The following is a 24397-nucleotide window of genomic DNA, read 5'->3' as shown; positions in this document are numbered from 1 at the left end:
AATAAAAGTTTAAATTATAAATTAACCTTACATTACTATTCTAATAAAATAAAAAAACATACCAATTAAAAAATCTAAATTACAAATGTAAAAAAACCTAACACTACGAAAGAATTTAAAAAATAAAAAATTACATAAAATAATAAACACTAAATTACAAAAAATAAAAAACACTAAGATTACAAAAAATAATAAACAAAATTATAAAAAAAAAACAATTACACCTAATCTAATAGCCCTAAAACATAAAAAAGGCCCTCCAAAATAAAAACACCCCCTAGAATACAATAAACTACCAATAGCCCTTAAAAGGGCCTTTTGTAGAGCATTTCCCTAAGTTAAAGAGCTCTTTTACCTGTAAAAAAATACAAAGTCCCCCAACAGTAAAACCCACCACCCAACCAACCCCCCAAAATAAAAAACTTAAGTCTAAAAAAGATGATAAATAACATAAATTTCCAGGATAATCTACTTTTATATCTCATATTAATGTTTTCCATTACGTTTTTTGAGAGTTCATATCTTAAACATATCCATTATATTTAATCAGAAGCTGACAATTTATAAAGATTGTACATAAGTGTTATGCAAATCAAGTTGTTTTTCAACAACCAATTCCTTAAAATTGGATTAAAACTAAGTACTTATAACTCAACAAGCTTGTCATTTGGAACTAGTTATATTTGTAGAACTGAAATTAATCACTTTAAAACATTGACTTTGTATTTTAACAAAGTTTTCTACATCGATTGGATAAAAACACTGTGAAAGTCGATTCAGATGTGTTCTTTGTGACTTTAAAAACAATAGTGGTACTTTGCATGTTTTTGCATTTATTCCTAAATTTATACAATCATAATCCTAAGTACAATGCTAGATACAAGGTACAATATCCAAACCAAGGGCTCCATGTATGAAGCAGCAAGAGCTACTCTAGAGCCCTTGCGGGGCAGGTTTGCATATACGAGCCTGCTTCCCGCAATGTAAGAAGCAGCTTCTCACACCCTACGCCACCTCTGAGGTGGCGAGGGACAATCACCGAGAGCTTGCTCACTCTCGGTGATTGACATCCCCTTTAGTCGTGCAAATGAAGGAGTGGGCATTACACACTGTGATGAGTGTGTAATGATAAGGGCCAGCGGACAAACAGATCTGCTGTCCATATGTAGCAAAGGCGGCCAGACAGCTTCGCAAGTTGGGAAGCTGTCCACCCACCTATAAGTACATGGAGCCCAAGTCTCAACAGCTTAAAATAGAAGTACAAAGTCTACCAACTGTTACTGTACATAAAATAAGTCTTACATTGGCAGCAAGTTGACTGGACTGGGGCATTACATAATTGAGGTTCTCTTAAAGCTCTCATAATATTCTCTATACACTTATAGCTGCATGTTTTCACTGATTCATCTCTCCAACTATTTGCTGACTAGGATGCCACAAAATTCAAAATACACTCATTAAACAGATAGAAAAAGCAACAAATACACTATATGCAAAAACAAATCAAACTACATTTTGATTTGTATTTTGTTTCATTGGGGAATTTTTATCAGCACCAAATGTTCCCATACTAACTCCAAATTACCGAATAAAGTTCTACATTTCAAATTGATAGGAATCTTACAGCTCACAGAAACACTTTTCTAATAGAGTTCAATTACAACTGCCATTGTGAGATCTGTGAGATTCTGAGTTTGGATGTTTTTGGAACTAGGGGGCCAATTTATCAATGTCTGTCCGACATGATACGCTGTAGCGTATCATGTCCGACAGACATCCCAGAATGCCGACACCATACGCTGTCAGCATTTATCATTGCACAAACAGTTACCTTTATATATAATCAAAACAAAATCAAATTGCACACTGACCGCAGTCCACTCTTTCAAATACTTGGGTATGTTGTTAGACCCCAATCTATATTTTGGCCTCCACACAGAAAAACTTGAATCTAAACTTTATCCAAAACTAGGTGCCCTGTACAGAAACAAATCTTGCCCCTGTACAGAAACAAATCCTGCCTCAGCCCTACAGTAAAGGAAAAGATTGTACAGCAAATGCTGGTGTCTATGATGGATAGTGATGTCGCAAATTGTTCGCCGGCGAATAGTTCCCGGCGAACATAGTATGTTCGCGTTCGCCACGGCGGGCGATCATATGCGATGTTTGATCCGCCCCCTATTCATCATCATTGAGTAATGCTTTGACCCTGTACCTCACAGTCAGCAGGCACATTCCAGCCAATCAGCAGCAGACCCTCCCTCCCAGACCCTCCTACCTCCTGGACAGCATCCATTTTAGATTCATTTGGAAGCTGCATTGTTAGTGAGAGGAGGGACAGTGTAGCTGCTGCCTATTTTAGTAGGGAAATCTATAGCTAGGCTAGTGTATTCAGTGTCCACTACAGTCCTGAAGGACTCATCTGATCTTTGCTGTAAGGAGAGCACCCCTTTTTAGGGCTGCTTTTTTTTTTCCCTGTGTAATCTAATTGCAGTTGCCTGCCTGCCAGCATGTGTGTCAGGCTCACAGCGTATACTGTGCCCACTTGCCCAGTGCCACCACTCATATATGGTGTAACAGTAGTGTAGATTTTAAAAAAACAACACTTTTTTGACTGTGTTAAATAATAGCAGTCAGTTTCCTTCACACGTGTGCGTTTAAGTGCCTGCCTGCCAGGGCACAGTGTCAACCCAGTGCAACTCATATGTGGTGTAACAGTAGTGTAGATTTAAAAAAAAAAAAAAACACTTTTTTGACTGTGTTAAATAATAGCAGTCAGTTTCCTTCACACTTGTGCGTTTAAGTGCCTGCCTGCCAGGGCACAGTGTCACCCCAGTGCAACTCATATCTGGTGTAACAGTAGTGTAGATTTAAAAAAAACAACACTTTTTTGACTGTGTTAAATAATAGCAGTCAGTTTTCTTCACACATGTGCGTTTAAGTGCCTGCCTGCCAGGGCACAGTGTCACCCCAGTGCAACTCATATCTGGTGTAACAGTAGTGTAGATTTAAAAAAAAAAAAAAACACTTTTTTAACTGTGGTAAATAATAGCAGTCAGTTTCCTTCACATGTGTGCGTCTAAGTGCCTGCCTGCCAGGGCACAGTGTCACCCCAGTGCAACTCATATGTGGTGTAACAGTAGTGTAGATTTAAAAAAAACAAAACTTTTTTTTGACTGTGTTAAATAATAGCAGTCAGTTTCCTTCATACTAATAATAATAAAGTGATTATCTATCTTTTAAAACAAAAAATTCTGGTGTAGACTGTCCCTTTAAACAGGGAGTTTGGTCTGTCACTGTGAAGCGGGCGTAACCCTTACACTACCTGATCGATACAACATCATACCTGATGTTTTAAAGCACGTTGTTCCAAACAATTTAGGAATGTTAGGTGATTTATGCCCTTTATGGATTAAAACCAGACTCTGCATCAACTATGTAATTTTCCATGGGAGTTTTGCCATGGATCCCCCTCCGGCATGCCACAGTCCAGGTGATAGTACCCTTGAAACAACTTTTCCATCACTACTGTGGCCAGAAAGAGTCCCTGTGGGTTTTAAAATTCGCCTGCCTATTGAAGTCTATGGCGGTTCGCCCAGTTCGCCCGTTCGCGAACAGTTGTGGAAGTTTGCGTCTGCCGTTCGTGAACGCAAAATTTTAGGTATGCAACATCACTAATCATGGATTATGGGGACGTAGTATATGCACCTGCACCACAAACTCACCTTAATAAACTTAACACATTGTATAACTCGTTCTGCCGCTTTGTGCTACAATGTAACTACAGGACCCACCATTGTGACATGCTAAAAGAACTAAACTGGCTGTCGCCGGAATCCAGACGCACCCTCCATCTTTCCTGCCCTGTGTTTAAGAGCCTTTCTGGGAAGCTCCCACCCTACCTGAGCAGAATGCTCTCCCGGGCTATTCCCACCTCCTATAACCTCCGATCCAGTAACAGCACATTATTTAGCTTGCCTCAATACAAATAGAAAGCAGCTCGATCCTCCTTTTTACAGAGCACCACAATTATGTAACGACATCCCGCAAACTTTCAAACCTACCCCAAGCCTAATATCCTTTAAGAGATCCCTCTCTACATATCTCAAAACAGAATGCATCTGTCATGGTTGATTATATATTTCCTACCTGTTCTATGTTAAATGTTTGCATATATTGTGTATTATTATTGTTTTTGTATTTTATTGTACTCTATTGTATCAATGCAATGTTTTGTGGACCCAGGACATACTTGAAAATGAGAGAAATCTCAATGTATCCTTCCTGGTAAAATATTTTATATATAAATAATGCACGGTAAGCTTGATGTACCAACTGATACTGTATCAGCATTTAGGATCAATGGCATCATGTTATAATGTGAAAGACATGTTTTAAAGTATGACAGTGAATATCAGCTTTCTGATTTAGACAACAGACCCAGATAAATACCTCATTTAGACAAGTCAATATGACCTCAGAAAAAAGAATATTCAGTATAAATTGATTAAATGTCATTTTGTTTACCACATATTTCTTCCAAACAGTGGTTTATAAATATACATTCATTTTTGTGTTAACTATACTGTGTGTGTGCACAGATACATGTATGATCTTGCGTGTGTGCATGTTACCAAAGTTAATTTGTTTAACAGTACACATAAATGATACAGAACATTTTGTCATTGTTGTTTTATTTTTTTGGATCAATGCTATGATAACATTGTTTAAAAAAAACGTCTTGCAGCTCCAGATTCTATATAAAAAAAAATCTCATAAATCAGTTAACCTCAGTGAAATAAATATGCATCACTTACCTTCCCAGCGCTCATCACACACAGTGAATAAAATTGTCTTGTTGGCTAATTCTGGAAACACACTGCTGCACTCCATGACTATTGCTTGTGGAATCATTATAACGCAGGACACAATCCAAATAATTATAATGCTGTTTCGTGCTCTCTTGGCAGTACTTTTAAACATTAATGGATGACAAATTGCGTACCATCTATCCAAGGCAATGCAGCTGAGTGTTAGGACAGAAACGGACACGGAGACAGTCTGAAAAGGGAAAATAAACTGGATAAAATATTGGTCTGATAGCTGATAGGCAGACAGACACAAAGACAAAGATCTAGACAAAAGATAGACTAAAATTAATGAAAGATCAATCCATTCTATCAGTAAATACATGTAAGCTAACAATTGTTTCATACATATAATTTTCTTGAAACAAAATGTTTTAGCGATAAAAAATAAATAAAATGTACAGCTATTGTTAAAAGTCATATGATGAGTGAACAGATGAAATTGAAAGTTTGAAGTTTACAAGAAAAGTACAAGTAACAATACTACCCATGACTATTAAAATTAATACACATACTGTATAGATAATGAAAATAAACAGTTTTTAATAAAAATATTTCATTTGCAATAATAGATTTATAAAATAAAAAAGGGATGTTTTGGAACAGGTTCTGTCTTCAAAACCAGCAAAACAGCATGTAACCCAAATGACCCATATACGTGTTACTTATGCCAGTTAGTCAATCTCAGCCAGTGCTGATCACAACAAAAATAGCAACCAACCTGCAATAAGCAAACAAACTTTGTCCACAGAAGAAAGAAAGAAAGAAAGAAAGAAAGAAAGAAAAAGAAAAAAAGAAAGAAAATCTGTTCTGAGTATAGTTAGTCAAAAATATCAGACAAAAATGGCAAGTATATACTACATTGCAGTCTTTCCAATTGCTGTATTAAAGGGCAAGCATAGGCTCAATCAGTGAATTAACATGTGAGGTTTTGAATAATATTCAGACTCCCATGAGAGAATAAAGTCTATCAGCTAGATTACGAGTTTTGCGTTTTCTCTCACTGCTCAGTTACCTGCAGCGCTGGTATTACGGGTTTTTACAAACCCTGCGTTAAAAGGCAAGAAGTGAGCGTTGAGCAAAATTGTGCTCCTTACCGCACTCCAATACCAGCGCTGCATAAGTCAGCGGTGAGCTGGTCGTACATGCTCGTGCACGATTTTCCCATAGGAATTAACGGGGAGAGCCGGCTGAGAAAAAGTCTAACACCTGCAAAGAAGCAGCATAAAACTCACTAACGCTGCCCCATTGATTCCTATAGGGAAATAAAATTTATGTTTACACCTAACACCCTAACATGAACCCCCGAGTCTAAACACCCCTAATCTTACACTTATTAACCCCTAATCTGCTGCCCCCGACATTGCTGACACCTGCATTATATTTATTAACCCCTAATCTGCTGCTCCGGACTCTGCGGCCAACTACATTATACTTATGAATCACTAATATGCTGCCCCCAACATCGCCGACACCTACATTATATTTATTAACCCCTAATCTGCCACTCCCAATATTGCCGCAATCTACCTACACTTATTGACCCTAATCTGCCATCCCCAACGTCGCCGCCACTAAAATAAACATATTAACCCCTAAACCGCCACACTCCCACCACGCAAACATTAGTTAAATATTATTAACCCCTAATCTGCCGCCCCTAACACTGTCACCCCCAACCTACATTTATTAACCCCTAATCTGCTGCCCCCAATGTTGCCGCCAATATACTAAATGTATTAACCCCCAAACCTAAGTCTAACCCTAACATCCCCTAACGTAAATATAATTACAATAAATCTAAAAAAAAATTCATCATTAACTAAATAATTCCTATTTAAAAATAAATATTTACCTATAAAATAAACCCTAAGATAGCTACAATATAAATAATAGTTACATTGTAGCTAGCTTAGGGTTTATTTTTTATTTTACAGGAAAGTTTGTATTTATTTTAACTAGGTAGAATAGTTATTAAATAGTTATTAACTATTTAATATCTACCTAGCTAAAATAAAGACAAAAGTACCTGTAAAATTAAACCTAACCTAAGTTACAATAACACCTAACACTACACTATAATTAAATAAATTAACTAAATTAACAACAATTAAATAAATTAAATTAGCTAAAGTACAAAAAAACCCCACTAAATTACAGAAAATAATAAACAAATTACAAGATGTTTAAACTAATTACACCTAATCTGATAGCCCTATCAAAATAAAAAAGCCCCCCCCAAAAAAAAAACAAAAAAACCCGAGCCTAAACTAAACTACCAATAGCCCTTAAAAGGGCCTTTTGCAGGGCATTGCCCCAAAGTAATCAGCTCTTTTACCTGTAAAAAAAAAAACAACCCCCAACAGTAAAACCCACCACCCACACAACCAACCCCCAAATAAAATACTATCTAAAAAAACCTAAGCTCCCCATTGCCCTGAAAAGGGCATTTGGATGGGCATTGCCCTTAAAAGGGCAATTAGCTCTTTTGCGGCCAAAAATCCCTAACCTAAAAATAAAACCCACCCAATACACCCTTAAAAAACCTAACACTAACCCCCTGAAGATCGACTTACAGTTCTGAAGACCGGACATCCATCCTCAAGGAAGCAGCAGAAGTCTTCATCCAACCGGGCCGAAGTCCTCAACAAAGCTGGGAGAAGTCTTCATCCAAGCCGGGCGAAGTGGTCCTCCAGACGGCAGAAGTCAGGTTTAGGGGTTAATAAATTTAGTATAGTGTCGGCAATGTTGGGGCGGCAGATTAGGGGTTAATAAATGTAGGTAGGTGGCGGCGATGTTAGGGATGGCAGGGGTTAATAATATTTAACTAATGTTTGCAAAGCGGGAGTGCCGTGGTTTAGGGGTTAATATGTTTATTATAGCGGTGGCGACGTCGGGGGCGGCAGATTAGGGGTTAATAAGTGTAGGTAGGTTGCGGCGACATTGGGGAAGCAGATTAGGGGTTAATAAATATAATGTAGGTATCGGCGATGTTGGGGGCAGCAGATTAGGGGTTCATAAATATAATGTAGGTGGCGGCGGTGTCCGGAGCGGCAGATTAGGGGTTAAAAATGCGGGAGGACCTTGGTTTTGGGGTTAATAGGTACCTTATGGGTGTTAGTGTACTTTTTAGCACTTTAGTTATGAGTTTTATGTTACAGCGTTGTACCATAAAACTCTTAGCTACTGACTTTTAATAGCGTTAGGACTCTTGACAGGGTAGGATGTACCGCTCACTTTTTGGCCTCCCAGGACAGACCCGTAATACCGGCGATATGGAGGTCCCATAGAAAAAAGACTTTACAAAGTTTACGTTAGTTGTTTTGCGGTAAGGCCAAAGAAGTGTGCGGTGACCCTAAACCTTCAAGACTCGTAATAGCAGCGGTAGTGAAAAAGCAGCGTTAGGACCTCATAACGCTTCTTTTTTACCCTAATGCACAACTCGTAATCTAGCCGTATGAATTTTAAGATATGTATTCATTTTCCAACACACTACAGACTATACTAATGCAAGTTTTACTTCCATAAAATGGCAAGTGACCGATTTGTTTAGAGAAACCTTATTTAATCTCCTCTCCCAAATCTTTCCAGGAAGGTAGTGAACGTTTCTCCTATACTACTAATAGTTTAAAACTTGAATCGTCCCTTGGCTACAAAAGATTGTCATTCAAAATCAAGATCTCTTTTACCTGACTGTAATAATGCATATCTTTAAAGGTTTGATACATTTTAGTGCACAACAAAGTTATAAGGGTTCAATGATATGAGGTCTCAGGTGAAAAAAAGGTACGCAAAGGGCTTTAACATAGAGATACATACATATAAATGTCTAGAGATGTATATGCATATATATATATATATATATATATGTCTATATAGGTGTCAATATATATTTATGTATTTATGTGTATACAGTATATATATATATATATATATATATATATATATATATATATATATATATATATATATATATATATATATATATATAGTATAGACATTCATGATTTAGACAGAGCATACAATTTTTTTTTTTTATTATTTTATTTTGTCCAACAATGAGTACAGCATCCATAATGGTACAAAACAACATAATAATACAGTCCACCAGGATAAGGTGATAAACCAAAAAAACGATAAAAGGAAAAAATATATATTACGTATCATATATCTAAATGGCTGAACTGACCAGTCTGTCTTAGTAACTCAATGTTGGAATTTTTCTGGATTTCCCCCCCCCCTTTCCCTTCCCTCTCCATTCCATCTCGTTAACCAACACAAACAAACAAACAAACACCAACAACAACAATAACAACAACAACAACAACAAAAAAGGGGGGGAGGGGGGGCAGGCAATAAATCTCGAATTACACTAACCTACCTCAGATCACCACATACCTAATAATACTAGCTCCGAGTTCTTAAATGGATATATCAGCTAATCGATTTCTCTTTCGGGGAAGATCTTAATGAAAGGCACCCATTTATGAAAAAATTTCCTTATGTCCCGTTCATTGTCTATATTGGCATTTCTCTGTTCTAAGACACATTGTTTCTTTAGATGGTTCCTAATTTCTGGGATAGTTGGTGTCGCCCTCATTTTCCATTTCTTACATATCAAATATCTGGTAGCTAAAATAGATAAATTGACTAATATTTCATTAGGCTGACGTTCCTCTCCAGGCCTCAGACAGAATATAATCTGAAACAAGGAGAGGGCTACCAACTCAATTTTGAGTACATTCTTAAGCCAATATTTTAGCTTACTCCAGATATTTCTCAGCCTGGGGTAAGACCAGAACATGCATATTAAATCCGCAGCTAAATAAGAGCATCTAGGACATTTATCAAATTCAGGATTTCGGACTCTGAGGCCTCTCTCCGGGGTAAAATATGCCCTGTGCAGAAGTTTCAGGTGGGCATCTCGCCAATCGAGGAGAGAGTTGTTTTTGATACTTTATTCAAAGAAAGTTGTATAGTTTTAAATTCTATATTATTATGTGGGATTATATTATTCCAGCTTAGGGCTAGATTCTCCCCTAACGGGGCCGCCTTACTAAGGCTCAACAAATAATAACACAGAGAAATGGACATGGAAGAATCTCTAGTTATTGTAAGCCAGGATTCTATTTTGCCTAAGGACCAGCTCCAGCCAACCTTATGTACTAGTTCTATGATGTAATGTCTTATCTGTAAATAAGCAAAAAAGTCTTTATTTACCAGGTTGTATTCATCTCTCAGTTGTGCAAAGGATTTGACACATTTCCTATCTTGATCAATTAAATAAATAACTCTGTCCAATCCATTGTTATGCCATCTATTAAAAACAGTTGAGTCTAGACCCGGTTGGAAATTCGGGTTTCTAATTAAGGGAAGATATTTTGATGCCTTAGAGCTTATTGAGAGAAGTTTAGTTAATCTAAACCAAGCTTTGAGTGGGTTCAAAATAATTTTTTTTTAATACTTAATGGGAGATCTTTAGGTTCCAAGTGTGCCAAGGCCTGTAGTGAGTAAGGTTCACATATATTAGACTCCAAATCGGTATTTAAAACATAATTCTTGCTGAAAAACCAATCTGCTACTATGCGGACTAGAAAACAGAGGTTATAGTATCTTAGATTTGGGAGTGCAAGGCCTCCCATCTCTCTAGGTGCTGTTAATTTAGAAAAGGCTATCTTAGCTCTTTTCCCCTGCCAGATAAATTGTCCAATTGATGAGTTTAGTGACCATATATCCTTCTCAAACAAAATTAATGGGACATTCTGCAAAATGTTAAGCAATTTTGGGAGCAGAACAATCTTAAATAAAGCAATACGACCAGAAATTGACAGAGGTAAGCATTGCCAAGTTTTAAGCCTTTCTTTAATATATGCTAGCATTGGGGTTATGTTCACCTTATAAAGATTTTTTAAATTCATTGGGATTTTAATTCCTAAATATTTCATAGATTCCGTTATCACTCTAAAGGGTATGTCTTTTATGCTGGCCTTGTTTTTCCTAAGCCAAATTATTTCTGATTTTGTAGGGTTTACTTTGTAACCTGAGAATATCCCAAAATGGTCAGTGATATGCAAAAGTTTAGCAATGTTTTTTGCTGTATTAGAAAGATATATGAGTAGATCGTCTGCGTATAATCCAATTTTTATTTCATGATTTTGAATTTTTATGCCTTCCAGTGAGCGCCTAATCTTGGTTACTAGTGGTTCTATGGCTAGATTGAATAGGAGCGGGGAGAGAGGACAGCCCTGACGAGTGCCCCACTTCAGTGCAATTGAAGAAGAAATATTGTTGTTTATAATCAGACTTGTAAAAGAGTAATTGTAATTGTAATTGTTCTCTACAAACTTAGAAAAGTTGCCTTCAATCCCAAACTTTGTTAGAGAGAAAATTAGATGTTTATGGATTACTAAGTCAAAGGCTTTTTCCGCATTGATTGATACAATGGCCATGTCAGGGGGATCCACCCACCCCCGCCCCTTGTGGAGATGTTCTTTGTATATATTCCATTGTAACTAGTAGTTCTCTAATTTTTGCTGAAGAATTACGGTTATTAATAAAACCGGCTTGGTCCGGATGGATTACTCTGATTAAAATAGATTGAAGTCTTTTTGCTAGGATAGAAGAAAGAATTTTATAGTCCGAGTTTAACAATGCAATAGGTCTATAAGACTCTTTGCATGTAGGGTCCTTCCCTTCTTTCAAGATCAAAGTAGTAAGTGAAGACGCAAAGGAAGATTTAACCTGTTTATGTTTAATAAAGATATCATTGTAAAGATTGCCCAAATATGGCACTATCTCTAATACTAAAATTTTGTAAAACTCGTTGGGCAGTCCATCCGGACCAGCTGCCTTGCTTAAAGGGAGTTTGGTAACTACTGTTCCAATTTCTTCTAGTGAAATGGGTGCATTGAGTCTAGCGATCTCCTGAGGAGTGGCCATAGGAAAATTGATTTTACTGCAGAATTCTGTCGCTTTATTTATATCAAATTCTTTACTAGTGTAAAGTTGTTGAAAATACTGATGAAATACCCTAGCTATTTCTTCTGACTTAGTTAAAAGCTTCCCATTGTGTTGAATTCTATCAATATTAAGTTTTTTATTCTCATTCTTAATTAATCTATTTAGCATTTTGCCTGACTTATTGCCAAATTTATGCAATTTGGCTTGCATCTTAAGCTCATTATTAGTTTCCTGCATTAGATAAAAGGTGTCTCTCGCAGCCTTAGCTCGTATATATCTTGCCCAGTTTAAAGGCGTTCCTTCCAGTAGGTATAGATTATAGGAATTAATCAGTGAGTTACAGACTTCCTTCTCTCTTGCCTTCCTTCTTTTATTTTGAATAGCCGAGTATGCCAAAATTTCTCCTCTGAGGACTGCTTTAGCAGTTTCTCAGAAGATATCAGAACGTTTAACATAATTGTTATTAAATTGAAGATAATCCTTAAATTTATTCTTAAGGCATTCTTTGAACTTAAAATCATTGTAAAGGTAATAAGGAAAAAAAAATCGCTGATTCTTTAGTCTACAGTGAGTAAAATTAAATTCAAGAGTAATGGGCCCATGGTCCGACAAAAAAATAGGCATAATATCGGACTTAACCATTGTAGAACTTAAATGCTCTCCAATTAAAAACAGGTCAATCCTAGATAATGTTTTGTGTGCTTTAGATAGGCAAGTAAAGTCTTGAGTATCGGGGTTCTGATGTCTCCAAATATCCCGCAAGGAGAGGACCTGTTTAATTTTATTAATTATTTTGAAATCAAGATTATCTTTTTTCTGTTTCAGACATTTAGTGTTTTTTCTAAGTCTGTCAATGGGACATTTGGGGGCCATATTAAAGCCCCCCCCCCCCCCAAATTAAATATCCTTCAGTCCTTAGAAGGAGCTTTGCTTGTAATGCGTCCCAAAATTCAGGGTCACTTTTGTTTGGACCATAAACGTTGCAAATTGTATATTTTGCCTGACCTATTTTCACCTTGACGAAGACATACCTCCCCCTGGGATCCGCCTCAGAGTCCAGGATCTCAACCTGGAGTTTTTTTGCCTATAAGTATTGCTACTCCTCTCTTCTTCCCTACGCTCGGTGCTATAAGAACTTCTCTTACCCAGGATGATTTTAATTTTAGTGATTCCTCTAAGTATAGATGTGTTTCCTGTAATAAACCAATATCCGTCTGAGCTTTTCGTAGGTGTTACAAAATTGCTTTACGTTTAATAGGAGAGGAGATTCCTCCTACATTCCATGATATAATTTTAAATTTTTCCAAATTTTGTGTCATTTTTCTCTAATATGTAGCGGGGAGAGAAGAAAAAAAAAATAGGGGACACAAGGATAGGGGAAACGGGGGGAGAAAAAAAATTGCTATCGCCATAAACCTGCTTCCATATTTAATACAAAAAAACAAAAAAAACATATAGAACCACATATATAAGGCCAATAATCGTAACTTGTCCCCTATATCTATCCAGTAAGGGACTTGTAAAGGTTTTCAGCCATTTGAGCCTCCTCAGTAATATGCGTTATTCCATTTAATACCACTTTCAATTTTGAGGGATAAATCAGAACCGCCCTGTGCCCTTGTTGTATGAATTTTGAACAGATCGGGGCTAATTCCCGTCTTTTTAAGGCAGTATCTGCCGAAAAGTCTTGGAAAAATCATGATTTTATTACCCTCTATCATAATCGGTTGATTCTTTCGTGAGTACTGTAACAATAGGTCTTTATCCTTGTAATTGAGTAACCTAGCTATTACCGGACGATTTCTACTACTGCTGTTACCCTCTGGGGCCTATTCAGTGGGCTCGTTCCACTATGATCGGAGGGTAAGAAGAGGCAATCTTTAAAACTTTAGTAAGAGTATCGGATATGAAAGAGTCAAGATTTTCAAATTGTTTACTTTCAGGAAGACCAATTATTCTAAGATTATTTCGTCTTGAATGGTTTTCGAGGTCCTCTAATCTATCCATAATTTTGTGTAGCTTTTTGTCTGAGTTCTCAATCTTAGAACTGTGGGTAATTGCTTGATCTTCCAGATCCGATACCTCTTGCCGCACCTCTTGGGTTAAAGAGTAAATATCTTGCTTGATTTCAGATTTGAGGGTTTCAAATTTGGGAGCTAATGCCTCTGCAATATTGGTCACTAAGGTCTGCATGTTAAGATTGTCTGGTATAATTGCTAGATTACTAAGACTTGTTTGTTCAGCAACTAATTTTGATGAATTCTTAAGCTTCCTATCTCTGTGCCTTCCCATCATATTTGGGGAGGGGTGTTTTGGGAAGTTGGAAAGATACCTATCCATGTACCGCGTGATTGTGAGTTATAAAAAGTACTCGGGAGGGAGAGGAAAAAAAAAAAAAGAGGGGGGGGGGAATGTGAGTGTGTGATAAGTGGTGAACTGGTTGGCGTTAAGAAAAAGTGAGTATGTGCCAGTGAGGGAAGTGAAGATTTAGTGTGAAGGGGCTGCAAGAGCCCAGGGTTGCAAAAAAAGAAAAGATTAAGATTGAGGAGATTTGTGGTGAGAGGAATAAATTTTAATAATTGTGTGAGGAAGTGAAATTATTGTGACTGGTGATAAAGTGAGTTTATTACGGCAACAAGGATATATTTCTCCCAACTCCTCTGAGTCCAGCCTAGACTTCTACAATCAACTTCTTTCAATTTTAGCTTATGTTTCAGCGTATATGTTTCTAATCAGGCCAGGCGTAATATACTTCCTCTCTTTCAATATTTTACCACTTACTCATTAAGTTTTGTACTTAGGAAAAATGACATATAGCCTATCATATATTTGTATAAGATTGTTTATAAGTATGACACTTAGGAGGCTATTTTAAAAAAACACCTTCAGAGAGAGGGAGTTATGTGGCTCAAAGTAGCGGCAGCACAGTAAAAGTTATCCCCACCTGTTCATAGATTTTAAGGACAATTATGTTTATATGTGTGAGAAATGAGGTTGTGAAAAAAAATTCTTTTCCACCCTCCTCCTCATAAACAATATTTGTGTAAAGTGTCCTCTCCCCTTTCTTTTAAAGTGAATACAATCAATATTACAGTAATGAGGACTCTATTATAGTGTGTAAATAATAAACCTAAGAGCTATGAATTTTAGTACCTAGGTATAACCTCTTACAATAGTTTTTCTTATATAGATTCTGGGGGGTGTAGTAGGAGACTAAGGCAATTTACCTTTAAATCATTAATTTGGGTGGTTATCATTACAGGTGTAATCAGATCAGCAATCTTACTCACTAATTCAATAAGTAAAGATATAAAAATGCAAATAAAAAAAGACCAGGGTCATGACCTCAATTCTGGTTTAGTTGCAATTGCAATTCTAACCTCCTTCTTTTCCCTTCCACCCTCTCCCTTCCTTTTAAGGAGAAAAGTCAACGTTCACATTTATAGGGGAGAAAAAAAAAAAAGATAAAAAGAAAAGTTCTCTGAGCAAGTGTCTCTCTAAGGTATTAGTCCTTTGATATTTCAGGATCAGGAAAGGGTCCTGTTTTACCCAATGTACCAATTTCCCACAATGTGAGTTTGAAAGCAGGGGGAGTTAAGTTGAATGTTTATATTGCAGCTTTATTCCACCTTCGATGTATTTACTTCTCTCTTGCTTTTATATATCCCCATCAGTCGTTTTACCTGCTGTTAGGCACTTATGGTATTCTTCCTTTGTTTTCCCCTTCAGATATAACCTTATATAAATAGTTGTTTTCAGGTTGGGGGTAAAATGTTCTCAACCTTAAGCCTGACTATGTATTCCCCAGTGTTCACATTTAGATTAAATATTATTTTCGCCATCTGAACCGGCTGTGCAGTGGGACTTACCCTCTCCTCCGCTACCCAGTCGTCCCTCTGATGGTGACTGATGGACCGGAATAGATGCAAGAGTGCCAGTAAGAAACAGGCACTCTGGATTCCTCCTTCCAGACAGCCCGATGTCTACAGATACTTCAGGCAGGAGACGTGTCCCACACCCCCTCTCACGCAGCATCGGTGGGAGAGGGGGGGGAGAGCAAAGGCAGGGGACCAGCGGCAATCAGTTTCACACCTTGCGCTGTTCTCGGCATCCAACGAGGCTCTCACTGCCTCCTCCCACGCAGCTTCGGTGGGGAAGGGGGCAGTCCAGTCACCGCAAGTCGCACCGGGGCAGCGGCACCTTCTCGAGCAGACCGTCGGTCCTCCTTAATCTCACACAAGACTCCGGTGACTACGGCAAGTACAGTTTTGAGCTTGAAGTGGGTGCGGAGGGAGCGCAGAGTTTTTACTTCCAGCAAGATATTGGTAACTCACTACAACATTGACTGGAGCCGGGGGAGATTCAGGCATCTGAAAACATTTTCTTTATTCTTTCCCCTTACGCTTGTCTTTTGCCAGGTAGTCCCAAGGGGGGGGGGAGTATTTCTAGTGGTATTCGTAATTCACTAGTGTAGCTGAAGACAGGTTATGTATCTATTCCTGCAACAAAGCAGTGGGTTGGATTTCCACTGCATGGCACCGGAGGAGATGTTAGAGCCTGTCCAGGTAGCAGCCCCAGGTAGTGGGGAGGCGCGAAATTCCTACCGCCAGGTGCTGTGAGACTGTAGGAGGGAGCTCAGCAATCAGAACCTTGCTCCTCCTCCACCAGGTGCCCCAGAGCATACAATTTTAAACAACTTTTCAATTGAATTCAAAATTATAAAACAATGGGGTTTACAATTTCTGATGAACAGTGGGAAGCGGAGATAAATGATTCCCTAAAAATAAGTGGTAACTTATCGGAAAATAAAAATGTAGATGGGGATGGAAATGTTTTTGTAACTTTCAAAAACTCCAAAAAAATATATAATAAAACAGGTGAAACTAAGAGCAGAAAATTCTAGTCTGAACAATTATATTACAAATAAAATAATCCCTAGAGGTTTAAGGTTGAAGTTAGACCCAGGGTTAAACACCAGAGAAGAAGAAGGAAGGGCTGAATTCCTAGATGAGTGGAATGAAAAATGATCATTTTCTCTAGAACACATGGAAATGTTAGTAAACAGAAACAAAGTAAGAATTAATAAGATAAAGATAGAAGTAGAAGAGGCCCTTAAAGGGACAGTTAACACCAGAATAGTTGTTGTTTTAAAAGATAGATAATCCCTTAATTACCAATTCCCCAGTTTTGCATCACCAACACAGTTATAATTATACACGTTTTACCTCTGTAATTACCTTGGATCTAAGCCTCAGCAGACTGCCCCATTATTTCAGTTCTTTTGACAGACTTGCATTTTAGCCAATCAGAGCTGTCTCCATGGTAAATTCATGTGCATGAGCTCAATGTTAGTAAGAGTTAGAAGGGAACCAATGGCACTACTAAGAATGGAAAGACCTATTTACCTTTCAGTAAGCCATACTGTGGCAGGGTGTGGGTGCTGTGTAAAGAAACTAAATTGCAAACTAAAAGAAAAAGTATACACTTATAGCACTCCTAGGTCTATGGATCAAATAGATTTATTGTAGTAACTTTAATTAAATCAAAAACACTAATTATTCCCGAGGGAATAAATGAAATGGGGAGAAAACTTGAAATGATAGGAATATTAAAATATAACTTTTATTGGGTTTAAATAAAATAGGAAAAATTTATTAAAACCACACTTAGGTACCGACTGTATAAGTTAAATCTAACCAATATAAGTGAAAAATCTTTGTGATTACCACTACTAATGACCACTACTGTAATCAATATTACAAAGGGTAAAAAAGTTGCCTTGTAATTATAATTGCACAATATTATAATGCACTATCCAGTGCATATGTGGGGTATAAATAGGTATACCTTATGTAGAGATTATATTATGGCAATTGGTTATATCCCTTTTCAGAGGTATCTCCTAGATATATTGTTTTTATAATAGCACAAATAATGTTGCTAACAAATATTAGCAGATCTGCTGGAATAGCAGTTATTTAAATTAAAACTGATTTATTATAGATTTACTAAATCAGTATATTAATTGTTCTTAATATGTTTGTTTGTGTGTTAGTAGAGATGATAATTCTTAAATAATTCCAGCAGTCTAGTTAGTTTCAATGTTCAGTGTGTTTAGTGCACTTTAGTTATGCAACATCAGGATAAAGTGACCTTAGTTGATTTATATTGCTGGATTGGTTATACTTCTATGATGACCAAGATATTAGGTAAACTTGAATAGGGAGCTGCAAATTAAAGCACCATTGGTTATCGCCTTAGAACTAATAATAGCTTCTAGGTAAATACAGTAATTGACTTCTGACCATGTAGTCATATATCATATCTAAGCTTCAGTGTTGGCTGCACGATAGTGGCCGTATGTGGCAATAATGAACAACATATGATTAGTGTTCTTAGGTTGTAATAAGTGTTACTCACTGCACACCGTAAATTTGAGCATTGATTAAGATATTTGTGCAATGCCACGGTTTGTTAATTAAATTGCAACTGAAGTCACCATTAATAGGTTAAGCTAGGTTTAGATTATAGCCTCTCAGTTACTTGAGTGCACACGATCCTAATTGTTAGAAACAGTATAAGTGCCCTGTCTGTTATACACACAACTGTTATATACGCAAGTCAGAAGTGACACCACATTAACGGGATTCGCTGTATAATATAACCAGTAAGTGATAATGCCGTTGTAATATTAGTTAGAATATTAGCTTGAGTTAATTATTGCATGCACACTGAGACTTATTCATACCCCCACCTACGAGTATAAGCTATGTGGATTATGTATCAGCACGTCTCCCTATATACGGGACATCCGCTTCCACACAACTCCAGCTGGGGATTTGTGCTGCACTTTGTCAGAGTAAGGGTTACTCGCTAAGTATAACTGACCGCGGCACGTACAAGTTTATAGTTGATATTGGTATACACAAACTTATTAATCGATCGTATGTCAGGCTATTAGGTTGTGAAGCTATAATGCTCCGTTGTAGTATTAGGTATTAGGTTATACCAGAGGTTATTGTTACAATGTTGATACAGTGTCAATTAATACTACCCGAGACTCACACACTGAAGCTTGAGAAGCAGGTCTGCTCTATAGGAGATAACCGCTTGGTCTAGGGATTATTACCACAAGCACAGAACAGTTATTACTAACATAGATTCACACACTGTAGCTTATGAAGCAGGTCTGCTTTGTAGGAGATAACCGCATAGATATAGTGGGTATTACCGAAGTGGTTTAGCACATATTAAATCATATAGTAAGTAAATAGTTAGATGACTACAGTAAATTTCGGTAGCCTAAGGCTGTCTAAAAACACAGGAGCTCCTAGGACTCCTCACCATTGCCCTATCGTCCCTAACATGTTTCGCCACTTAACATGGCTTTTTCAAAGGTGAACGCGCCGCTCTGTTGGCGGCTTTTTAAGGCTGTTGATAACACGCCCCCAATAGGCGTGTATAATTATTTTGACCAATGACATTTGTTTGAATTCTGATAGACAGCGAGGGTTGGTTTGAGGGTTGTTCTCATAGTTAAAGGTTCTTGCTGCAAGCTGTCATTGATTTGTTGGGTCAGATGGATACCATTTTATAAGTAAAGTTAAACTACAGTATTTGGATTGGAAATAATAATACCTCCCGATCTTAGTCAGCAAACTAAGCCTGCTAACATTATTTATGTAAACATTGTGTTAAATATCATTCATCAATAATGGTGATCCACTACTGTACAATTTTTTGTTGTGTATATATTCCCCATACTTCATCTATAATAGATTTAAACCATAAGAAATTATTGGATGAGCCGTAATAATACTAGTGCTATTACTAACAGTAACGTGATAATTGCGGTAAAATATTTGTTGTGTGATCTACATTGATCCTTTGTGTGAAGTTTGTAACGATAAGTGAGAGTAAAAAAATTAATAAAAAGGTTAAATATGAGGAAATTGTGTTCTAGATTGTGGATATTATGCAACTGTACTATTATGTAAGTGCATACTAGTGGGAAATTAGCTGTGTTTGAATCTAAATATGAAAAGTGACTAGATATAGGAGAGTCCCATGAATGGGGGTTTCAGTAGTGGTGTCAGTGGAAACAGAGGTTGATAAGTGAAAAACTAAATTGTGAAAAAAGGGGGGGGGGGCAAAGTTGAAATATGTTATTTTAATCATATTAGAAAAGTTTTATAAATCGTTATAAATGTGTCTTAAATAGGTATTCAATTGTGAATATAGTATTGGACTCAGTATTGATTTGGTTAAGACTGCCACTCTATGTTCTGAAACATAAATTGTAAGCAACTTAATATTTTATTATTGTATTCTTATAAAATAATACAAGAATGGTTTATATTTAGTGCTATTGCTATGCATTTAAGAGTATTAGAGTTTAGTACAGAGTATCTGGGTGAATTGTTAATTTGATCTTTCAAGAATAAGAGTAGTAGTTCTTTTTTATTTTTGTATGAAAAGGGAATAGAGTTATTAACTATTACTTACAAAAAGGGGAGTGAAATTATTCACTTCATTTAGTCCATTAGGTTGAACTGAGTTAAGTAGGAAAATCCATTTGCTTTCAGCTTTAAGCAGGACATTCTCTACATTGCCCCCTCTTATGCCTAATTGTATTTTCTGGATCCCAAAGCATTTGAGTTCAGACTGCTTGGAATTATGTTTCTTCAGGAAGTGGCGAGCTACAGATGTTATATTTTTGCCTTCTTGTAGGTCTTTAGTTGCGTTCTTGATGTTCCTCAGATGTTCCTGGAGTCTCTGTCTTATTTTTCTTGTTGTCATACCAACGTATACCAAATTACATTTGCATTGTAAAACATATATGACTCCCTCCGTGTGACAGTTTATGTACGATTCAATTGTATGGACTTTGTCAAACCGATCAGAGATTTCTTGTTTCTTCATCATGAAGCTGCATGTGCTGCATGTGCCGCATTTGAATGAGCCTTTCCTAAAGGCTCCCGTGGTTTTTGGTCCTTGTAGGTGACTAGGACTAATGAGATCTTTAAGATTTCGGGTTCTTCTGAAACCAGTCTGCACTTTTTCTCCTACAATCTTTGAGATAATAGGATCAGAGGTCAAAATGGGCCAGTTGTTTTCCATAATTTTGAGAATTTGAGGGCTTTTAGGATTATAGGTGGATATAAATCTGACTTGTTCATGTTTTGAATTGATTTTTTTTTTAACAGATCTTGTCTGGGAGTATTCTTAGCTCTATATTCAGCTTTTTTTATTACTCTTCGACTGTATCCTCTTGAGATTAATCTCTCAGTTAATTCTTTGGCCCTGATTTTATAATTCTCATCAGTAGAGCAATTGCGCCTCATCCTTAAAAATTCCCCTGTGGGGAGTGCTTTAACTGTGTTCGGAGCATGTGCACTTGCTGTAAAGTAAGCTGTTGGTAGCAGTCTTTTTGCGATGCACATCTGTTTCCAGAGAGCCTGTTGAAGTTTTTGTAATTTTGAGATCCAAAAAATCAATCCTATGTTGGCTTGCTTCATAGGTTAGTTTGATGTTAAGTTTGTTGGAGTTTAGTTTTGCCATAAATTGATCCAATTCTGTGCGAGTGCCTTCCCATAGGAAGAGCACATCGTCTATGTACCTCATCCATAACGGGATTTTGTTTAGGTCATCTGTGTTGGCATCTGAGAACACATATTTTTGCTCCCACCAGCCAAGAAAAAGGTTGGCATAGGTTGGGGCACAGGCAGTGCCCATTGCCGTACCTCTAATTTAAAGGTAAAAGCCATTACCAAAGGTAAAGAAGTTGTGTGTTAGAATGAATTTTAACAATTGTAAAACAAAATTATCATGAGCTGGGTCTTCCTCCGATCCCATTGATAGAAACCACTGTACAGCTTGTATACCTAAGTCATGGTTAATACAAGTATAGAGTGATTCCACATCTGCTGTCACTAGCCAAGTTGTTGGTAAAAGATGTACATTTTCAAGTTGAACTAAGACCTCAGTAGTGTCTTGTACATAAGAAGATAATTGACGAAGATAGTTTCTGAGTCTGTAATCTAAGTATCTGCTCGCTTTTTCCGTCAGGCTATTGATACCCGAGACAATTGGCCGTCCTGGTGGTTGTTTTTGATTCTTGTGAATTTTAGGAATTAAGTAGAATGTCGCTACTGTTGGTTCCTTCACTTTTAGATATTGGTATTCTTTATTTGAGAGTAGATTGTCATATTTAGCCATATCTATGATATTCATGTATTCCAATAGGAATATTTTGTTAGGGAGTCATATATGTTTTACAATGCAAATGTAATTTGGTATACGTTGGTATGACAACAAGAAAAATAAGACAGAGACTCCAGGAACATCTGAGGAACATCAAGAACGCAACTAAAGACCTACAAGAAGGCAAAAATATAACATCTGTAGCTCGCCACTTCCTGAAGAAACATAATTCCAAGCAGTCTGAACTCAAATGCTTTGGGATCCAGAAAATACAATTAGGCATAAGAGGGGGCAATGTAGAGAATGTCCTGCTTAAAGCTGAAAGCAAATGGATTTTCCTATTTAACTCATTTCAACCTAATGGACTAAATGAAGTGAATAATTTCACTCCCTTTTTATAAGTAATAGTTAATAACTCTATTCCCTTTTCATACAAAAATAAAAAATAAAAAAGAACTACTACTCTTATTCTTGAAAGATCAAATTAACAATTCACTTAGATACTCTGTACTAAACTCTAATACTCTTAAATGCATAGCAATAGCACTAAATATAAACCATTCTTGTATTATTTTATAAGAATACAATAATAAAATATTAAGTTGCTTACAATTTATGTTTCAGAACATAGAGTGGCAGTCTTAACCAAATCAATACTGAGTCCAATACTATATTCACAATTGAATACCTTTTTAAGACACATTTTTCACGATTTATAAAACTTTTCTAATATGATTAAAATAACATATTTCAACTTTGCCCCCCCCCTTTTTTTCACAATTTAGTTTTTCACTTATCAACCTCTGTTTCCACTGACACCACTACTGAAACCCCCATTCATGGGACTCTCCTATATCTAGTCACTTTTCATATTTAGATTCAAACACAGCTAATTTCCCACTAGTATGCACTTACATAATAGTACAGTTGCATAATATCCACAATCTAGAACACAATTTACTCATATTTAACCGTTTTATTAATTTTTTTTACTCTCACTTATTGTTACAAACTTCACACAAAGGATCAATGTAGATCACACAACAAATATTTTACCGCAATTATCACATTACTGTTAGTAATAGCACTAGTATTATTACGGCTCATCCAATCATTTCTTATGGTTTAAATCTATTATAGATGAAGTATGGGGAATATATACACAACAATAAATTGTACAGTAGTGGATCACCATTATTGATGAATGATATTTAACATGATGTTTACATAAATAATGTTATGGTATCCATCTGACCCAACAAATCAATGACAGCTTGCAGCAAGAACCTTTAACTATGAGAACAACCCTCAAACCAACCCTCGCTGTCTATCAGAATTCAAACAAATGTCATTGGTCAAAATAATTATACACGCCTATTGGGGGCGTGTTATCAACAGCCTTAAAAAGCCCCAACAGAGCGGCGCGTTCACCTTTGAAAAAGCCATGTTAAGTGGCGAAACATTTTAGGGACGATAGGGCAATGGTGAGGAGTCCTAGGAGCTCCTGTGTTTTTAGACAGCCTTAGGCTACCGAAATTTACTGTAGTCATCTAACTATTTACTTACTATATGATTTAATATGTGCTAAACCACTTCGGTAATACCCACTATATCTATGCGGTTATCTCCTACAAAGCAGACCTGCTTCATAAGCTACAGTGTATGAATCTATGATAGTAATAACTGTTCTGTGCTTGTGGTAATAATCCCTAGACCAAGCGGTTATCTCCTATAGAGCAGACCTGCTTCTCAAGCTTCAGTGTGTGAGTCTCGGGTAGTATTAATTGACACTGTATCAACATTGTAACAATAACCTCTGGTATAACCTAATGCGGCTACAACGGAGCATTATAGCTTCACAACCTAATAGCCTGACATACGATCGATGAATAAGTTTGTGTATACCAATATCAACTATAAACTTGTACGTGCCACGGTCAGTAAGTAACCCTTACTCTGACAAAGTGCAGCACAAATCCCCAGCTGGAGTTGTGTGGAAGCGGATGTCCCGTATATAGGGAGACGTGCTGATACATAATCCACATAGCTTATACTCATAGGTGGGGGTATGAATGAGTCTCAGTGTGCATGCAATAATTAACTCAAGCTAATATTCTAACTCAGATTACGACGGCATTATCACTTACTGGTTATATTATACAGCGAATCCCGTTAATGTGGTGTCACTTCTGACTTGCGTATATAACAGTTGTGTGTATAACAGCACAGGGCACTTATACTGTTTCTAACAATTAGGATCGTGCGCACTCAAGTAACTGAGAGGCTATAATCTAAACCTAGCTTAACCTATTAATGGTGACTTCAGTTGCAATTTAATTAACAAACCGTGGCATTGCACAAATATC

The 24397-nt window shown here is 36.9% G+C and overlaps 1 protein-coding gene across 1 annotated transcript in view; it reads right to left on the bottom strand.

Moving 5' to 3' along the window:
* Positions 1–24397, bottom strand: part of HCRTR2 (hypocretin receptor 2) — a 359074-nt gene that overhangs the window by 278712 nt on the left and 55965 nt on the right. Inside the window, exon 3 of the mRNA XM_053711967.1 lies at positions 4818–5061. Coding sequence (XP_053567942.1) covers positions 4818–5061 — 244 coding nt within the window. The remainder of the gene's footprint in view (positions 1–4817; positions 5062–24397) is intronic.

The sequence above is a fragment of the Bombina bombina genome, chromosome 4 (genome assembly GCF_027579735.1).
Source record: "Bombina bombina isolate aBomBom1 chromosome 4, aBomBom1.pri, whole genome shotgun sequence".
Lineage (NCBI taxonomy): Eukaryota > Metazoa > Chordata > Amphibia > Anura > Bombinatoridae > Bombina > Bombina bombina.
Note: the sequence above shows the minus strand (reverse complement) of the source record. Positions and strands in the feature narration are given on the sequence as shown.